Raw genomic sequence first — 18,632 nt, 5'->3', positions numbered from 1 at the left:
TATGTGGTGAGCTTATCGACTGTGGGGGGCGAAGGGGTGGGCACGCCCACCCAGACTGGGATTAGAGCTCGAGAGTCGGCCGGACACAGCGGGGAGAGGCTGGCCTGAATGGTGAAGACCAAGGTGGGCAGGGGCGGGGTCCCATTGTAGGGCAGTAATTAGATGGCCAAGGGGGCGTGGCCTTCCCGAGGACGGCCCCGGGGCAGGGGAAACTGATGCCTTTCTGACTCCGTTAGCTGGGAGCCCCCATCCCATACAGGGACTTGACTGATTTGGGGTAAGATCTTTTTTTTTTTTTTTTTTTAACATCAAGGCTTTTATTGCACCTTTCGAGGGGTGATATTAGTAAAGGAAAGCATTTTCTGTCAGCGGTATAGATTTGGGGCAATATTAATATTGGTTCAAATTAAAGTCAATACCCTTTTCATTAGAGTTGCCTTAGCAATAAAAGTCATCATTAAATATTTCTCAAAGTCAAGGAAACAGAATGAGCCTACAGATATTGTAATAAGAACTTCTTAAACCAAGGTGTGCCATTTCATCCAAAACATTTGATTTTTACTTTGATGATGGCTTGGCAAAATAAATAAATGCTTTTTGTATTGCTGAATTAAAATCAGACTGCTTCACAAAATATTGTTTCTTTTTTATATGAAATTTGTTGTGTCTTAATTTGTGAGTGACTTGACTACCTTAATTAAATCCTAAGAAAATCTACAGGGTGTTTCTTAAAGAACAAAGTAAATACAAAACATAGTTTTTCTTGCAGATAAACATGCAGAATGAAAACTGCAGGGGGAGTAACTTGAGGAGGATAAGACCCAGCTCTCCAATTAATTTGATCTTTTGGCATTCTGTCCTCTTGTCAATAGAACATGTCCCTTGCTTAACGCTAAGAACTAGTACATTTCTTCTTCTTATGGTTCTACCTGAGAAGGGGGTGTTTGTGTACCCTCTTTTTTTTTTTAACATCTTTATTGGAGTATAATTGCTTTACAATGGTGTGTTAGTTTCTGCTTTATAACAAAGTGAATCAGTTATACATATACATATGTTCCCAAATCTCTTCCCTCTTGCGTCTCCCTCCCTCCCACCCTCCCTATCCCACCCCTCTAGGTGGTCACAAAGCACCGAGCTGATCTCCCTGTGCTATGCGACTGCTTCCCACTAGCTATTTTACATTTAGTAGTGTATCTATGTCCATGCCACTCTCTCACCCTGTCACATCTTACCCTTCCCCCTCCCCATATCCCCAAGTCCATTCTCTAGTAGGTCTGTGTCTTTATTCCCGTCCTGCCACTAGGTTCTTCATGACCTTTTTTTTTTTCTCTTAGATTCCATATATACATGTTAGCATACTGTATTTGTTTTTCTCTTTCTGACTTACTTCACTCTGTATGACAGACTCTAACTCCATCCACCTCACTACAAATACCTCCATTTTGTTCCTTTTTATGGCTGAGTAATACTCCATTGTATATATGTGCCACATCTTCTTTATCCATTCATCCGATGATGGACACTTAGGTTGCTTCCATGTCCTGGCTATTGTAAATAGAGCTGCAATGAACATTTTGGTACATGACTCTTTTTGAATTATGGTTTTCTCAGGGTATATGCCCAGTAGTGGGATTCCTGGGTCATATGGTAGTTCTATTTTTAGGTTTTTAAGGAACCTCCATACTGTTCTCCATAGTGGCTGTATCAATTTACATTCCCACCAACAGTGCAAGAGTGTTCCCTTTTCTCCACACCCTCTCCAGCATTTATTGTTTGTAGATTTTTTGATGATGGCCATTCTGACCGGTGTGAGATGGTATCTCATTGTAGTTTTGATTTGCATTTCTCTAATGATTAATGATGTTGAGCATTCTTTCATGTGTCTGTTGGCAATCTGTATATCTTCTTTGGAGAAATGTCTATTTAGGTCTTCTGCCCATTTTTGGATTGGGCTGTTTGTTTTTTTTGTTATTGAGCTGCATGAGCTGCTTGTAAATCTTGGAGATTAATCCTTTGTCAGTTGCTTCATTTGCAAATATTTTCTTCCATTCTGATGGTTGTCTTTTCGTCTTGTTTATGGTTTCCTTTGCTGTGCAAAAGCTTTTAAGTTTCATTAGGTCCCATTTGTTTATTTGTGTTTTTATTTTCATTTCTCTAGGAGTTGGGTCAAAAAGGATCTTGCTGTGATTTATGTCATAGAGTGTTCTGCCTATGTTTTCCTCTAAGAGTTTGATAGTGTCTGGCCTTACATTTAGGTCTTTAATCCATTTTGAGTTTATTTTTGTGTATGGTGTTAGGGAGTGTTCTAATTTCATACTTTTACATGTAGCTGTCCAGTTTTCCCAGCACCACTTATTGAAGAGGCTGTCTTTTCTCCACTGTATATGCTTGCCTCCTTTATCAAAGATAAGGTGACCATATGTGCGTGGGTTTATCTCTGGGCTTTCTATCCTGTTCCATTGATCTATGTTTCTGTTTTTGTGCCAGTACCAAACTGTCTTGATTACTGTAGCTTTGTAATATAGTCTGAAGTGGGGTAAGGTCTTGAAAGCGTGGGTGATGTCTGGAAGAAGGTAGAGAGAGGAACAAAATGGGCGGGGCCTAAATGCTCAGACAAAATGCTCAGAGACCCGCAGGCTGTGGTGTCCCCAGGGAAGTTCAGACTAGGGATGGGGATGGTTCGAAGGTCTGGACTGGGAAGGGGGCAGGGAGTTATGGAAAAGTGTAACCCAGGGCAGGGCCGAGGATTTCAGATAGGAGACAACAGAAGGGCAGAGCCGGGGGAGAGGATGGTGCAGGACGAAGAAAAGTAGAAAAGTGGGTGGGGTAGGAAAGTGGGCAAGGCCTGGAACGTTGCTGTCTGAGAAGTGGGCGGAGCCTAGGGAGAATGATGGGAAAGTGGGCGAGACTGGGGGTGGGCAAGGCTTGAGATAATGATGGCTAAGAAGTGGGCGGGGCCTGGGAGAATGACATGGAAGTGGGAGGGGCTGATGAGAGGGCAAGGCTTGGGAGATTGGGATCAACTCTGGGAGGGGCAAGCCCACCTTTTTCAGGGTTCCGCGGGTCAAAGTCATATCGGAGTTGACGAGAGTCCTCCTGGGTCGGCGGTCTCCGTGCTGGGCATTGCGGACCTTGGGCGATTCCCTGGTGGTCATTTTCGGGCTGAGAGCCAGGCTGGGTAGGCGGGTCCCTTCCATCTCTATCAACGGTTGCCCTGTCTTGCCCCGCCCCACCGGGAGTCCTCGCCGTTCCTCATTGGTCGGGCGCGGACCAATGGGAATTCGCCGCCGGGCTTATCGCGTCTTCCACGGTCCCCGGAGCAGCACCCTCCCCGCGGGGACCCGGGATCGCACCGAGTGGGGACGGGTGAGGGTCTTCCATCCCACTCCTGCTTCCCACGCTCCGTTCCCGTGTCCAAGGCCGTCTGATCCCGCTCCGGCCGCCCGTGTCCCCGCTCCCCCGTTGCCACGCACCTTCCTCCGGGCTTTGCAGTCGATGCCGAAGCACCTTTCCTTCCTTTGTGGGCCTAGACGCCCCCCTCCCACCGACCCATTCAGTGCAGCCCTGGACTGAGGCGCCCGGTCCACCAGGGGTCGCCCGCGGCCTACACTGGGTGTCGCTTCCAAGGAAAGGGACCCAGAGGTTCCTTAAGGGAGGGAGGGATAGGCCCCCAGAAGGAGGGCCTGGGTCCCTTCTGTGGGGGGTGGATCTTGGGTGGCTCGAAGGGTGGGACCTGGATCTTCACTGGGGGCGGGGCCTGGGTTTCTTGTACTTTGTGTCTCTGCCAGTCTCTCCAGGTCAGCCTGTGTCAGTGTGTGACTTGAGTGCCTTTGGTGGTCTCTGGGCATCTGATATTGTCTGTCTCTGAATGCATACCCCAGAGCCTTTGAGACTCTTTCAGGCTATGTGTTAGTGGGTATGTGTGATCGTGGGCACGGATGTGTCCTTTTGTGTGCTTGTGGCTAGCTTGGGCAGCTGATCTTGTGTATCTATGATTGCACCTCTGGGCATGTCTTAGCATGTGCCTGTGTGGTGTATCTCCACCACTGTTTTGGTATGTGTGTGATTGTAGGTCTGCGATTGTGTGTCCTTCTATTCTTGGTGTATATGCTCTGAATATGTATCTGTTGTGTCTCTGTGTGTGTCTGTGGCCAGCTTTGGTGGCTACTCTTGCGTATCTGTGATTATGTGTCTCAGTGTGTGGGTGTGTGTGAGTGTGTGTATGTCTGTGTGGTGTATTTGTGTGTCTGTCGCGGTTTGTGTGATTGTGTACCGCCTGAATGGGGGTGTCTTTTGTACACCGGTGTCTGTCTGGTGTCTGCCCCTCTGGGCCAGTTGGAGAGTCCCTTCCAGGTGGTAGCCCTGCGGGGCTTCCTTCCTGGGGCAGGCTGGCTAGTTTCCCAGCAGAATGAGCTGGTTTTTCACAGACGGGGCCCCTCTGAGGGGTACCCAGGGCCCGCCCTGGTTTGCCTGGGTCTTCCCCATCCCTGTGTCCTTCCACTGCCATTAGCAGGGAAACACCATTTCCTGCCTTTGATGTCACTGATGTTAAATTTTCCCTTCCTCCAAACAGCTAAGGCCACCGGTTTCTTTCTTTCTCTGCTTATTTTTTTCGCTTTAAAAAATTTTTGTGTATGTGGCCACTGGTTTTTTTCTTTGTGTGCTCACACCTGACCACCATTCTGTATGTAACACACACACGAAATCCAAAAGAAAGCAAACATGGAAAATGCAAGTGGGCGGAAGCTTATACAGTGAAAGGTCCATGATCTCTTTTTCAGATCATTCTCCTAAGTCCCCCTAGCTTTTTAATATACCTTCCAGATATGTGCTATGCAAATATATCTTTGCTCTGAAACCAAATCCGCATTCTTTGTTTTCTTAGCCCTTAGAGATCTCTAATGAGCCCCAAAGAGATGACTCAACCTCCTCCACAGCTTGATTACTGAACTGATTGTATGAGTGATAATCTGACCATTTCTCTTTCAATGACTCTTTCAGCTATTTCCGTTCAGAATATTTCCTGCCTGTTTTTGGCTCAGATGTCCGCACTTATTTCTGGACCCTGGTGCTTCCTCCACAAGATCAAACCCCTGCCTACAGTCGCACAGAGGCACCGGACGGTGAGCCCCACTGGCAGCAATGATGACTAGTCCTGGAGAGCACCTACTGTATGCCAGGTGCTGTTCTGGCTCCCGATTCTGGACAGTAATCCTAGGAGGTGGTCCCTGTGTTAGCTATACTTGTCAGATGGGAACCTCAAGGCAGAGAGGTGAAGGCATTTGCTCAAGATCATACAACTAGCAAGAGGTAGAGCTGGGATTTGAAGTTAAGTGGTTTGGATCTTGTGCTATTGTTGTTCCTCAACCAGAAGCACACTGGTGCACGCATGGGACCCCCCCCCCCCAATCCCCTTTCCTGATCCCTGAACACACATCACACTGGAAACACACAATTCCAGAGTAGCTGGATAGGCACCCCAACTCCACAAAGCCTAATTATGCCATCATGCCTTGTCGTGTTTACACAATATCACAGGTGCACTCCTGTGCCAGGTCTGTGTTTCCCTGGCCTATCCAGGGCTGAGGAGACTTGGACCCAGCTTTTCCAGAGACCTGACTAACTTGGAGAACACAGTTCCCCTCTCTGCATCAATTTCCTCTTTCAGCACATGTGGATACCCCCTCGGCTCGAGACCAACCTCACTCAACCCTTCCCTTCTCTTTTTTCTTCTCTTCTTGGTTCACAGCCCCCCATGGGGTCCTGTACCCTCTCACTGTGCACTTACCCAGCAATCACTAAGGGTCTCTTTCAGGCTTTGCCTTTCCCCTGGGGGACGTGGAAGATCCACGCCAGTGGAAATTTGACCCTGGGGGAGGCCACATACGGGATGGGGGGCAGTCGGGGGCCCAGAGAGAAGGAGGTGAGTTTGCTAGGAAAAATCAAGGCATACTTCCTGGAGGAGGTGCCTGTTCGCTGGGCCTCCAAGGGGGAAGAGGGTGCTCCCCCCTCCAACTGCTTCCTGCCCAATCCCTCCCTTGAGCCCTATGATGGCGACAGTGAGAATTCAGGCCTTTCCCCTTGAGGTGAGGAAAACCAGGGCCCACGCTCACCTCAGGGAGACAGCTGAGCACAGAGGTGCAACTGTACTAAACCGTGGGGTGCTAGGCAGCTGATGCTGAGAGCTCCATAGTGGGCGGGGCTGCCTATCTCAGATGTACCGACCACAACAATACGTCATGGCGCTCCCTGGCTGCGGCCTGAGCCTTCCCCAGGCTGCGGCCTGAGCTTTCCCCTGCCAGACATTGTTTCACCGCTCTGGAGGGGGTGTACAGAACTCTGCTAAGCCCCTCGGCATCGAGAGAGTTCAGAACAGTCACTGTCAGTCCTTGGCTCGATGACCTCAACTTTTGGAGTCTTAGTTTTTTTACATCCATATATTGGAATTGTAGAAAAGAGTCAGTGACCCAGCTCACCTGGAATGAGCATTTGCCATGTGCCTGGCACTGCTCACAGCAAGCTCTCAGCTATGCTTTGAGACCTACTCTTATTCCCATTTAGCAGATGTGAAAAGTGAGGCTCAGAGAGGTGAAGCAGCTTGCCCAAAATCACACAGCAAGAAATTTGAGGGCTAAAATTCAAGACTCTAGACAGGGGCAGCAAATTTTCCTCTGAAAGGGACCAGAGAGAGTAAATATTTGGGGCTTTGTGGGCCAGACAATCTCTGTTGTAACTACTCCACTCTGCCATAATATTGCAAAAATCGCCACAGACAGTATGGAAACAAATGAGGGTGGCTGTGTGTCAATACAATTTTATTTGTGGACACTGAAATTTGAATTTCACATGATTTGCACGTCAGGAAAGAGTCTTCTTTTGACTTTTCCCAGCTGATTCAAAATGAAAATAATCAAACAAAACATTCGATGTCAGACTGCAGTTTGTTCACCTCTAGAGTGCATGCTGGTAACTGTTATGCTATACTGCATTCATTTATTCATTAAATCAGTCAGTCAATACAATCGAGGCCTGCAATTTTCTAGGTTGGAAACAAGGCAGGTAAAGATGCTCCTCTTTGGGAGATAACAGTTTCATGGGGGAAACAGCCATGAGTGAGAAAACAAATGAACAAGAATATCTCACGTGGTGGAAACTGCTAGTAAGGTAATGTCATGGGGTGATGTAACCAGGGCCCGAGAGAGAGACACTTTTCATTTGGGTTGTCCGAGATGTTGACTGGGAGTCCTCTGAATTCCTCTTTTTGTCAGCTCAGACAACCCTTGTCTGTGACATTGCTGTGGGGTAGGGCTTAATAATAAGCAGATTGGCCTGTGGCCTGTGAGCTTCTTGACAGAGCAATGGTATCTGGGGAGGGCTTTTTGGCCTCAGTATCTTTATATCTATCTTCCTGGTTGGTCAGATTCCTCAGAGAAAGGATCCCACCATCCCCATCTTTCAGATCCTTGCTGCTGAGTGGGGGGCGAGGGTCAAGGTGGGAAAGTTTCAAATCCTGCATTCAAGTTCACACATTTGTTTAACACATGCTTTTGGCGTGATTCTTCTACCATCAGCTGCGTTCCTCCCACCAGAAACGCTGCCATTTCCGCTGTCTGGAGGAAAAAAAAAAAACCCAAAAAACCCAAAACGGCTGCGTTTCCACCCTGATGGGGAGCAGAGCTGATATCTCTTTTGGGAATTTACTTTAGACCAACGCTTCTATTTTAGCTGCCACCCATCACACTCTCTTTTGGAGTTGGGGGGCGGTCACCAATAACTGAGGCTTGAGACACGGTGGTGATTGTGGAATTTGGCTAAGACATTATATTTGGCATTCCACCCACATGGCTTACAATTTTTGGTGTAGCTTTTAAAACAATCGCTTATACTATCACTGCAGTGGGGTTTTGGGAGAGAGTGAAAGTAGGGGCTGGAGCTTAATTCATCCTCTTAACTCAGAAGGACAGCTGGCCGCAGATCTGGGGAAAGAACATTCCAGGCAGGGGGACAGCAGGTGCGAAGGAACAACCTTGGTACCATGCAGTGGATTCTCCAACTTGGGCAAGTGTCAGAATCTTCTGGAAGGCTCCTTCAGACACTGATTGCAGGGCTTCCACTCCCAGAATGTCTATAGGTCTCGGGTGAGGTGCTAGAATTTGCAGAGCTAGCAAGTTCCCAGGTGATGCTGGTCTGGGCATTGTGCTTTATAAACCGCTGGTAAAACGGAAGCGTTCAGCACCTGTGAGTCAACACGAGCCAGTTATTATCACAGTGGGCTCCTCTTAATTCCCCAGAGAGGCCTAATACAAGATTGAATACAGGGCCGGCATCCGATCCTTGTTCAGTTGAACCAACTCCCCTCCCCCCATTTCCTGGACGGCTGATGGATGGCTGAGATCAATTGCCCGGTCCACCCTTCCATTTTCTATAGGGAAAGTGAATCCTGGAGAGGGTTCGGGAGTTGGCTGGCTGGTCTGGGTAGAGCAGGGCTTCTGTGGGAGCCCAGGGCTTTTCTAGGGCTGGCCATCTCTCAATCCAGGGTTGCTTCCTCTTTTGGGGCCGAGTTTTGACCGCTTCTCTTCTCCTCCTCCCGCCCCCGCCGACACCACCACCGGAGAGCGAACGGGAAATTTGAGTTTCCTCCGCCTCCCTCAAGGCTGTCCCTTTCCTACAAGGGGAATTTCTCCACCTGGACTCTCCAGCCTTCTGCTTGTGGGGTCCAGGGGGCCCCTGACGGGAAGCGTCTAGGTGGGTGGGCGGGGGCAGGCCAGGGAAGGTCCAGGGGTCCTGGGGAAAGAGAGGGAGGGGAGGGGAGGGCTGAGCAGGACACTTAGGGTTCCACTGGGAGGACTTATGCTCCACAGGAGAAGGGGCTGAGGCCTGGCTCTCTTCTGACCCCTCTGAAGAAGTGCCGGGTTTAGGAGAGCCCTGGGGGGGGCCCCAGTACTGGGGGGCTAGGGAGTGATAAGAAATTGGGGAAAGAGGCAGAGAAGCAGAGAGGCGCAGAGATAGATAACCAGGGAGACACAAGACGATCGGTGGGGCAGAGCTTGGAGGGAGAGAGAGAGAGAGAGAGAGAGAGAGAGAGGGAGAGAGAGAGAGAGATAAAAGGAGATGGAGAGAGGGAGAGATCCGGGGAAGAGAAAGTTAGGGAAAGTTCGGACAGAAGGTGGAGGAGGCGGGGCGGGGCGGGCGGGAACCAACCTACCGGGCGGATCTCTGGGATCCCCACGGGCCACTCCCCGGAAAGCGGGGCTTCCGGATTGGGTATAAAGTGCGGTGCAGCGGCCTCGGGCCGCAGCCGCCCGCAGCCGGCCATGCACCCCAGCACCCACGCCGCCCCGGACCCCGAGGCTCAGCGGCCGCTCGCGCCCTCGGGCCGCTCCTGCCACCCACTGCCCTGGGCCCTGAGCGCCGCGCTGCTGCTGCTCGCCGCCGCCTGCGCCGCCTGCCTGGTGCGCGCCTGGGCCGCGCCCGGGGCCCCTGCATCGCCGGTCCCCGGCTCCGCGCCCAGCCCGAGACTCCCGGAGGGCCTGGGGTTGACGCCCGACGGCCGCACCCGCCTCCCCGACTCTCCGCAGGTGAGATGCGGCCCGATCTGGACCCCGGGAGAGACCCCTACCCAGTTCCGGGACCCCTTCTCCATCCGCTCTCCTCCCGCCTCACCACGAGGTCCTTAATGCATCCCAGGCCGAGGGTGGAGGGACCCCCATCGTCCCTCTTGGACCTCCGAGGGCACCCCTTCTTTATGCAGGACTTCGGGGGGCACCCTTCTCATCTCGCACCCCCGTGAGACCCCACCTCATCCCGGGACCCCAGAGGGGAGCACTTTCTCCATCGTGGACCCCGAGGGACACTTTATCTCGAACCACTGAGGGAGCTCCCCCTTTCTTTCGTAACTCGCGGAGAACCTAGGTTTTCTCCCGGACCCTTGGGGTACTCCCCTTTCTCTCTCAAGACTCCCCAGTGCCAAGCCCCCCGGAGGGACTCTCTCCTCTTTTCCCTCCTGAGTCCTCGGGGTTCTGTTCTTGCACACAGCAGGGCTGGGGCAGCGCGCGCGCTCGTTTGCAGCGGGAAGGGAAGGGAGCGTAGGCTCAAGACTTGCGCAGATCCCGGGGACCCCACTTTCCAGAGGGCTGCGGGTGCGGGAGGGGGGACCTCCACCCACTTTCCGCTTGTCCTCTCTCGGCAGGGCGTGTTCGCACAGCTGGTGGTGGCCGACGGTGGTGAGTGATTCCCCCAGACAGGGGGGAGGGTGCACTAAGCCGGAGAGCCCCAGGAGAGGGAGGCTTCCTCTGTGACCCAATCTGACCCTCTTCCCCTCCCTTCTTTGAAAAGTGTCCCCTCCCTTTTTAGGACCTCGTCAGCCCCTCTCGGGGTCTCCTCCTCCTCTGACCCCCATCTGTGCCCACCTCAGACCCCGCCCTCTCAGAGCTGGGGCTGGATGCCGCAAATCTCAGACTGGTAGAGTCTCTCCCACTGGGCTCTGGGAGAGACGGACCCCTCCTCCCCAGCCCTGTCTCCCTTCCTCCCTTTTGGAAACCCTCTTTCCCGTTCACTTCCGCTCCCTCTTCCCGAGACCCTCCTCCCCCCTCTTCTGGAGACTCTCCTCTCTACCTCCTTCTTCTGCCCCTCCCCCTTCCAGACTCCCCTCCTCGTCCTCCCTCCGGAGACCCTCCCTCGCTCCCCTCCCCTTTCTGGGGACTCTTCTTCCCACCCCCTTGCCCTCCCCCTTCCGGACTCTCCTGCCACCTCCTTCCCTTCTCTCTTAAGGAGACCTTCTCCCCATCCTGTCCTCTCCTTGGAGTCCCCTCCTCCTTCACCCTCCACCCCCTCCTCCCTCCCTTTATCTTTCCTCTAGGACTTTTCCTCCTTCCCCCACAACCTCCCCCTCCCTTACCCCCGCTCTTCCCCTTCTCCATCCCCCCTCCTCTTCCCCTCCCCCCACTCTGAGTCCCTTCCTTCATTCTATCCTAACTCTGCCCCCCCATCCCCCTCTCCTCCCTCTCCAAACTCCATCCCCCCATCCCCTTTCCCCCTCCATCATCCTTTTTGGCATTACATTTCCTCCACCTCCTGGTTCCTGGAGGTCTGTCCCCCTCCACCGCCACCTCCTGTGAGTCTCCTCCACTTCCTCAATCTCCCTCTTCCAGAGAGTCTTCCCCCTCCCTCGGAATCCTTTCCTTCCTTCTAGCCCCCCTTCCCCTCCCCCAGCCCCCCCTCCCTCTGAGACCCTCTTCCCTCTCCGAGTCCCCTTATCTTTCTCATACCCCCCTCCCCACTTTTCCCTCTTGTCCTCTCTCCCTCAGCGCCCCTCCTCCCCTCCCCAGGGCTGCGACCTCAACCCTCAGCGATGCTCCCATGCTAAGGGTACCCTGCCTCTTTCTCCCACAGTACAGCTGACCGAAGGGCCCCTGCACTGGTGCAGCGAGCGGGGAATGACAGGTGTGACCCTGGCGCCCGGTGTGAGCTACGACAAGCACACACACGAGGTGGTGGTGGCCCAGGCCGGAGTCTACTATGTTTTCTTGCACTTGGCGCTGAAGCGTGCGATGACCAGCAATAGCAACAGCTCCTGCTCCGTCTCCGTGGCCCTGCGCCTGCGGCCTCTCCAAGCTGGGGCCGCTACCCCGGCCCTGACCTTGGACCTGCCACTCCCATCCTCGGGGAACTCAACGGCTGGTTTCCGGAGCGGCCTGCTGCACCTGGATGCCGGACAGCGCCTGAGCGTCGACCTGCGCCTCGCGGTCCGGGAGCCTCGCGCCTGGCAGCTCTCGGCAGACGGCACGGTCTGGGGCCTCTTCCACGTGGCCACCCAAGGGCCCCCGGACTCCCCTTGATACAGCTGACGTGACCCCCAGGCCTAGGTGCCACCCTCTGGACCAAGACTGAATCTTGCCTTCCTTTCTTGGGGCCCCTGGTGATGGGGTCTAGCTACTCTACCTCACTGGTCTGGGCCGGGGTCCTTGCTGCTGACCCCCTCTTCCAGGACTCTCCGGGTCCCTCTGTCACTTGGTATTTATTCTGAGCCTGAGCTCAGACAGTGTACATTATATTAATCCGTTCAACTTATATTTATTGAGCTTCTGCTCCGTGCCAGGCACTGTGCAGGGCTAGAGAAACATCAACAAATAAAAAAGACACCCCCCCCCATCCTTATTTATGTTAATATGTGAGAAATAGAGACTCATTCCCAGTACCCTCCCCCCACCCCATGGTACTCATGGGGCTAGCTGTGGTAGTCCAAGTAACAATGCTGTGTGAGCTTTACTCATTCATGCAAATTTTATCAGGCACTGTTTTAGGTGTTGGGGACACAGCCATGAACAGGACAAGACAAAACCCCCAGCTTTTGCCAAGCTGACGGTCTAATACGCTGGCTTGACACTGTGACTGTGTGTGACCCCGTGTAACTGGGGCATATGGGAAGGTGTGAGGTGGTACATGTTGTTAGATAATAAAATATTTATATATGTTATGACTTCTATATATTGAGCATTTACTATATGCCAGACAATGTGAGTTATCTTGAGATTTACATAACTCCCCTGTGCCTTAGGGATTTTATTATTCCCATGTCACTATTATCTGTGCTCTTGAGATATTTTACCTATACTGTATCTGGTGGTGGAAATACTGGATAATGCCATTTTGCAGGACATTGCTTGCTAACTCCGTGTGCTGTGTCACCACACTAGTAACTTAACACATTATTGACCTGGGGATTTTTGCAGAAATTAACACCTGTGGCATTAATACATCCCCGGTCAATAATGGGTTAAAATCGGCCATGGTGAGAGCATTTACACTACGGGAAGTGATAAATGTTACAAGTCAGGGCTTGATTTATTGTTTGTTGATTGTCTATACTTAAAGTGCTGGTGAAAAGGATGTTCAACATGTAGATTACACTTAAGTGGTTCTTTTCTTTTTTTAAATTATTTTATTTTATTTATTTATTTGTTTTTAAATTTATCTTTGGCTGTGTTGGGTCTTTGTTGCTGCGTGCGGGCTTTCTCTAGTTGCGGTGAGCGGGGGTTGCTCTTCATTACACTGCGCGGCCTTCTCATTGCGGTGGCTTCTCTTGTTGTGGAGCGCGGGCTCTAGGCACACAAGCTTCAGTAGTTGTGGCACACTGGCTCAGTAGTTGTGGCTCACGGGCTCTAGAGCGCAGGCTCAGTAGTTGTGGCGCATGGGCTTAGTTGTTCGGCGACATGTGGGATCTTCCTGGACCAGGGCTCGAACCTGTGTCCCCCTGCAATGGCAGGCGGATTCTTAACCACTGCGCCACCAGGGAAGTCCCTACACTTAAGTGGTTCTTATCTGTAACTGTTACATTGTGAATAGCACCCGAAAAAAATCCAGGAAGTCTTTCTCTAGTGTTTTCAAACCGCTATCTGATTTAGCAAAGAAGTTGCTCACATCATCATAAAGCAAGTGAAGGGTGAACACGCATCTTTATTGTTTTGTTCCATCTCAGTCTCTAAAGGAAAATATCATCCTCCATTCACTTGTTTCTCACTTGCAAGCATAGATTGGCTCTGGGTACAAGAGTGGAAAAAATCAAGGAAGGCATTCTGTGAGAATCAGTTTTGGCTGTATGGAATTTGCAGTGCAGAGTCTCTTATATTTTGTTGTTGGAGGTTGTGTGCTACACATTTGTGCCAGTAAAATTGATAATAAACACAGATATTCATTTCACTCCTTGAGAGCTGGTTGTTAAACATTTACCAGCATACCATGGTCCTGGCCAGTTCTCCCAAATCCCCTAATTTCCCCACCATGCAGATCTTCTGCCCACTGGCCCATATAAACCAGCTGGACCTTGGCTTCTGGGGCTGGTGTGGACAGGGAGGTCTCCACAAAGCAGGTGACCTTGATGGGGACTTAGGAGGGATGGGGGTGAGGCAGAAGTGGGAGAGCTTTGCCTGTGCTGGCCAGACAGGAGGGTGTGAGATGGGCAATGAAGATGGGGATGTGGAGGTGAATGTCATTTGCCCGACCCATCTCTACCTCTTCTCAAAGAGTTCCATTCCCCACATCCCTTCTGAGAGAGCAGAACTGACATTGAGCTGACATCCATGAATGTGGCCATACTGGTCATTAAATTATTCAACTAGCCTCTATGCTAATTGGCAAATGGCTGTTACTCCCCGCCCCTTTTGCTGCATGCTTCCTCTGGACCCCTAGGATGGCCCTGGTGATCTAGCATCCAAAGTGTTAACTCTGGGTGCACCCCTGGGATTGGTGGGGGAAGGGTGTGGTCCAGGGGCCAGCTTCAAATCTGACTGGTCAACGTCTGGCTACACTGGTTGTTTCCAATTTTGATGATCATCCCTGGCACCAAGTGGTGCCACTTCTCTGGCACAGCTGATTGGGTCATGGTGGATAGATGACTCAAGCTGGGCCAATCAGATCTCCTCGGTAGGAATGTGGGCGGGCCTGGCATTCCTGAACTTATTAGTCAGGAATTGGAAGGTGTATGGGAGGGAGAAGCATGGAAGGGCCCATGGGCAGAGAGAGATGGGAGGAGGAAGATGGGTGGGGATGCATGGAAGGGCCCATGGGCAGAGAGAGATGGGAGGAGGAAGATGGGTGGGGATGCATGGATGAGACCACAGAGCCCTAGAGAGACGGAGGAACCACCTAGACTTCCCATTTGCCTCTTCCTGTTACATGGGATACCCTATGCATTAGTTTCCTAGCGCTGCCTTCACAAAGTGTCACAAACTGTAGGACTTAAAACAACACACTTTTATTGCCTCCCAGTTCTGGAGGCCAGAAGTCCAAAATCAAGGTCTCAGTAGGGCCATGCTCCCTCCAAATGCCCCAGGGAAGAATCCTTCCTCGCCTCTTCCAGCTTCTGGGGGTTGCCAGCCATCCTTGGGGTTCCTTGCCTTACAGCTGGGCTACTCCCAGGAAGGACATGAATTTTGTGGGAGACACTATTTAATCCAGTACATCTGGCATCTACCCTTGCGGGGGCATGAGAAACTTGAGTGTCCTCCCAGGAATTTCCTTCTGCGGTGGGTTCTGTTCTGTGCTGCTATTAGGGGAACCACTGACTGAAACCGCCTACCCTAGCCAGGAACCCTAGCCACCACTTGCATGAGTTATCTTACAACAGGAGGTCCTGGTAAGGAATGTGGAACTAACAAGCTACCACCAACCAGAATTCAAGAAAGGTCAAAAGGAGAGAGGAGACGCCAGTCCAGATGTCCTACCAACCTCCCAGAATCCTTCTCGCTGGAATCCGTCTTGGCTGAGTGATGCGTGCGCCTCTAGGGAGGACCCTGAGTCAGAATGATTGGCCAGAGACAACCCGGAAACTAATCCCATTACCGTAAAACCCGAGACTGCGAGCCACGCGGCAGAGCAGTCCTCTGGGTTCCCTTACCCTGCTGCTCTCCACCCGGGCGCCCCTTCCCAATAAAGTCTCTTGCTCTGTCAGCACGTGTGTCTCCTCGGACAATTCATTTCTGAGCGTTAGGCGAGAACCCACTCTCGGGCCCTGGAAAGGGTCCCCGTTCCTGCAACACTGCCAAATGAACAGTGAGACATCCTGGTCCCCAACGATGCAGTCTCTCAAGGCTGTCACTGTCTTTCCTAGTGGCTTTGGGATCCCAGAGACTGTCATACTTCCTGTGTTAAGTTGGGGATGGGTCTGAGACCCCTAAACAGAAACCCTTAGCCCCTCCCACCACAGCAGCCCAGCTGGATGCATCTCCAGAAATGGAGGCAAAGTGGAGAAGCCCAAAGACTTGCACGAGCTTCGCATGTGAGTGGATGCATGTTGGGAGCAGTATGGTGAGGCAGGAGCGGGGATGGGTATGCAGAGCATGCTTTCTTTAAGAAAAAAAAACGTGTTAAGGACACAACATGCGATCTACCCTCTTAACAAGATTTTAGGTGCACAATACAGTAAGATATAGGCACAATATTATACAGCAAATCTCCAAAACATATTCATCTTGTGTAACTGAAACTTTATACCGATTGAACAACAACACCCTATTTCCCCCTCTTGCTAGCCTCTGGCAACCATCATTCCACTTTCTGTTTCTATGAATTGACTTTTTTTAGATACCTCATAGAAGTGGAATCACTCAGCACGTGTCCCTCTGGGTCTGGATTATTTCACTGAGCATAACGTACTTCATGTTCGTCCATGCTGTTGCATAAGGCAGAGTTTCCTTCTTTTTTAAGGCTGAGTCATATTCCATTGTATGGATGGACCACATCTTCTTTATCCATCTGTCCATGGACACTTAGGTTGTTTCAATATCTTGGCTATTGTCATAATGCTACAGTGAACATGAGAGTACAAATTATTTCTTTGGGATTCTGATTTCAATTATTATTTTTTAAGAATATCAATTTATTTTACTTATTTATCTTGATTTTGGCTGTGCTGGATCTTAGTGGTGGCACATGGGATCTTCGTTGTGGCATGTTTAGTTGTGGCACGTGGGATCTCTTAGTTGCAGCATGCAGAATCTTAGTTGCGGCATGCATGAGGGATCTAGTTCCCCAACCAGGGATCGAACCTGGACCCCCTACATTGGGAGCGTGGAGTCTTACCCACTGGATCACTAGGGAAGTCCCCTGATTTCAATTCTTTTGGATAGGTACCCAGAAGTGGGATTGCTGGATCATACTGAACATCCATTTTAGTGTCACACAGAGCCGAGTTCAAGCCCTGATTCAGGCAATGCTAGCTAAGCTGTGCATCCTTGGGCAAGTGTCATCACCTCTCTGTGCTCAGTGTCTTCAGTTGTAAAACTGGAAAAAGTTTTGTATCTCATGGGCTCCTAGGAGTATTAAGTCAGCTCATGGGTTTAATAGCACAGTGCCTGGCATTTGACTCAATACGTAGAAGCTGTTTTTATTATTACAACAGTTGGGTCATGGAGAGATGGCATCTAAGGTTCCAAGTGCATCAGGTGAAGTGAGTTCCAGGTAGGGAAAGCAGCATGTATAAAGGGCCAGAAGTAGGAGAGTGGATATAGTAGTGTGAGATGGGGTTGAGGGGGTCGGACCATGCAAGCTTGTGGATGACAGCCCAAAGCTTTATCCTGAGGGCAAGGGAGAATTATGAAGACAGAGGTCAGATTAGCTCATTAGATCCTGGAACTGAGCAGGACCATGTGGGGCTCCTGGGCACAAAAGCCTTTCTGTGTCCCCCATTTCTTTTTTAAAAAATATTTATTTATTTGGCTGCACTGGGTCTTAGTTGCGGCATGCGGGATCTTTTAGTTGCAGCATGTGGGGTCTAGTTCCCTAACCAGGGAGCGAACCCGGGCCCCCTGCATTGAGAGTGTGGAGTCTTAGCCACTGGACCACCAGGGAAGTCCCCGTCCCCCATTTCTTGATTACAGGAAATAGGCTTCATTTAGCCTCTGTGCCGTTCCCTGGGTTCCAACGGGCAGGTTCAAACAGTTGCTAATTAGGGAAGGGAGGGGACGCAGAGACAAGGGAGGAACAGTCAAGAAAGAATACTGCAGCCTTGGGACAAGGTCCTGGCTCCCCCTCAAAGGATATACATAACAGTCTCTTTGAGCTGTTTTGCAGATACTGAAACCTCCACCGGGTGAAAGAAGCTAACTGCATGCTGCCCACAAGCACGCAGACCCCGGAAATTGGAACCAGAAGGTTGATGATGCTGATTCCCACTTACCGTCAACCACCAACCACTCAGAAGAATGTCCACGAGCTGATCACGCCCTCATTGAACCATTACTGTACAACTCCTCACTCTCCCCTCCAGGTCGGGACACACAGTTTTGAGGGCATTAGCCTACTGTGGCCCCTTTGCCTGGCAAAGCAATAAATCGATTCTTTTCTGCTTCACCCAAAACTCTGTCTCCGAGATTGAATTTGGTGTCAGGGTGCAGAGGCTTGCATTTGGCATTAATTCATCTGGCAGGGATGCAGAGTTTGGAATGGGGGGTAAAGAGGGGAGAGAAGGAGGCTCATTCAATCACCCAAATGAGAGGTAATGGGAGGCTTGGCATAAAGTGCTGGCTTTGAAGATGGAGAGGCAATGAATGCACCTCTCAGATGATAAGAGGAATAGGAGTTGGCGAGACTTTGAACATGAGTGAGATGGAGGAAATGGAGCAACCAAGACTTCTGGCTCAAAACTGGATAGATGGTGGAGGCATTTATGGATCTGGGGACGCTGGGTGATCATAGGTCACTTGGAGATGTGGAATTTCCGTGTGCCTTTGAAGTGACCAAGTAGGGATGCCGAGTCAATCCTGTGGCTATGCTAGCTCTTTGGCTGAGATGGAAATGCAAAAGTTGGTGTATTTACATACTGGGCGTTTGAGGCAAGGATGAGATCTCTTAGAAAAACAGAAGTAGCAGAAAAGAAGTTCTAAGATCAAGGGCTGAGGAATCCCAGTAGATAGTGTTTCAGTGGGAAGCCGGGTTGTACAGAAGCCTGAAAAGGAGCAGCCAGAGAGCAAAGAGGAAAATCAAGATGCCAAGGAATCTGTTTCTAGAAGGAAGTAGTGGTCCATGGTGTTCGATACTGCTGAGAGCATCAGATGAGATGAGAAGTGAAAATATCTACCGGATTTTTAATCATCAGAATCACGGGTGGCTATATTCAGGGGTGTGGATGGACCAAG

At 50.9% G+C, this 18,632-nt stretch overlaps 1 protein-coding gene across 1 annotated transcript; it reads left to right on the top strand.

The window, feature by feature from the left end:
• Positions 1 to 9,261: 9,261 nt before the first annotated feature.
• Positions 9,262 to 12,857, top strand: TNFSF9 (TNF superfamily member 9). The gene is made up of 3 exons (XM_036847697.1): positions 9,262 to 9,578; positions 10,190 to 10,223; positions 11,392 to 12,857. The coding sequence occupies exons 1-3, from the start codon at positions 9,315 to 9,317 to the stop codon at positions 11,835 to 11,837; spliced, it is 744 nt and encodes a 247-aa protein (XP_036703592.1). The 5' UTR covers positions 9,262 to 9,314; the 3' UTR covers positions 11,838 to 12,857.
• The last annotated feature ends 5,775 nt before the right edge of the window (positions 12,858 to 18,632 follow it).

The sequence above is a fragment of the Balaenoptera musculus genome, chromosome 3 (assembly GCF_009873245.2).
Source record: "Balaenoptera musculus isolate JJ_BM4_2016_0621 chromosome 3, mBalMus1.pri.v3, whole genome shotgun sequence".
NCBI lineage: Eukaryota > Metazoa > Chordata > Mammalia > Artiodactyla > Balaenopteridae > Balaenoptera > Balaenoptera musculus.
This window is presented reverse-complemented; position numbering and strand designations above follow the sequence as displayed.

Bases quoted from the DNA above. Each gene is read 5' to 3' on its own strand.
- TNFSF9 (XM_036847697.1), top strand. From the start codon at position 9,315: ATGCACCCCAGCACCCACGCCGCCCCGGACCCCGAGGCTCAGCGGCCG. The intron at 9,579-10,189 runs GTGAGATGCGGC...CTCTCTCGGCAG, and splicing joins GCCTCCCCGACTCTCCGCAG to GGCGTGTTCGCACAGCTGGT. The intron at 10,224-11,391 runs GTGAGTGATTCC...TTTCTCCCACAG, and splicing joins GCTGGTGGTGGCCGACGGTG to TACAGCTGACCGAAGGGCCC.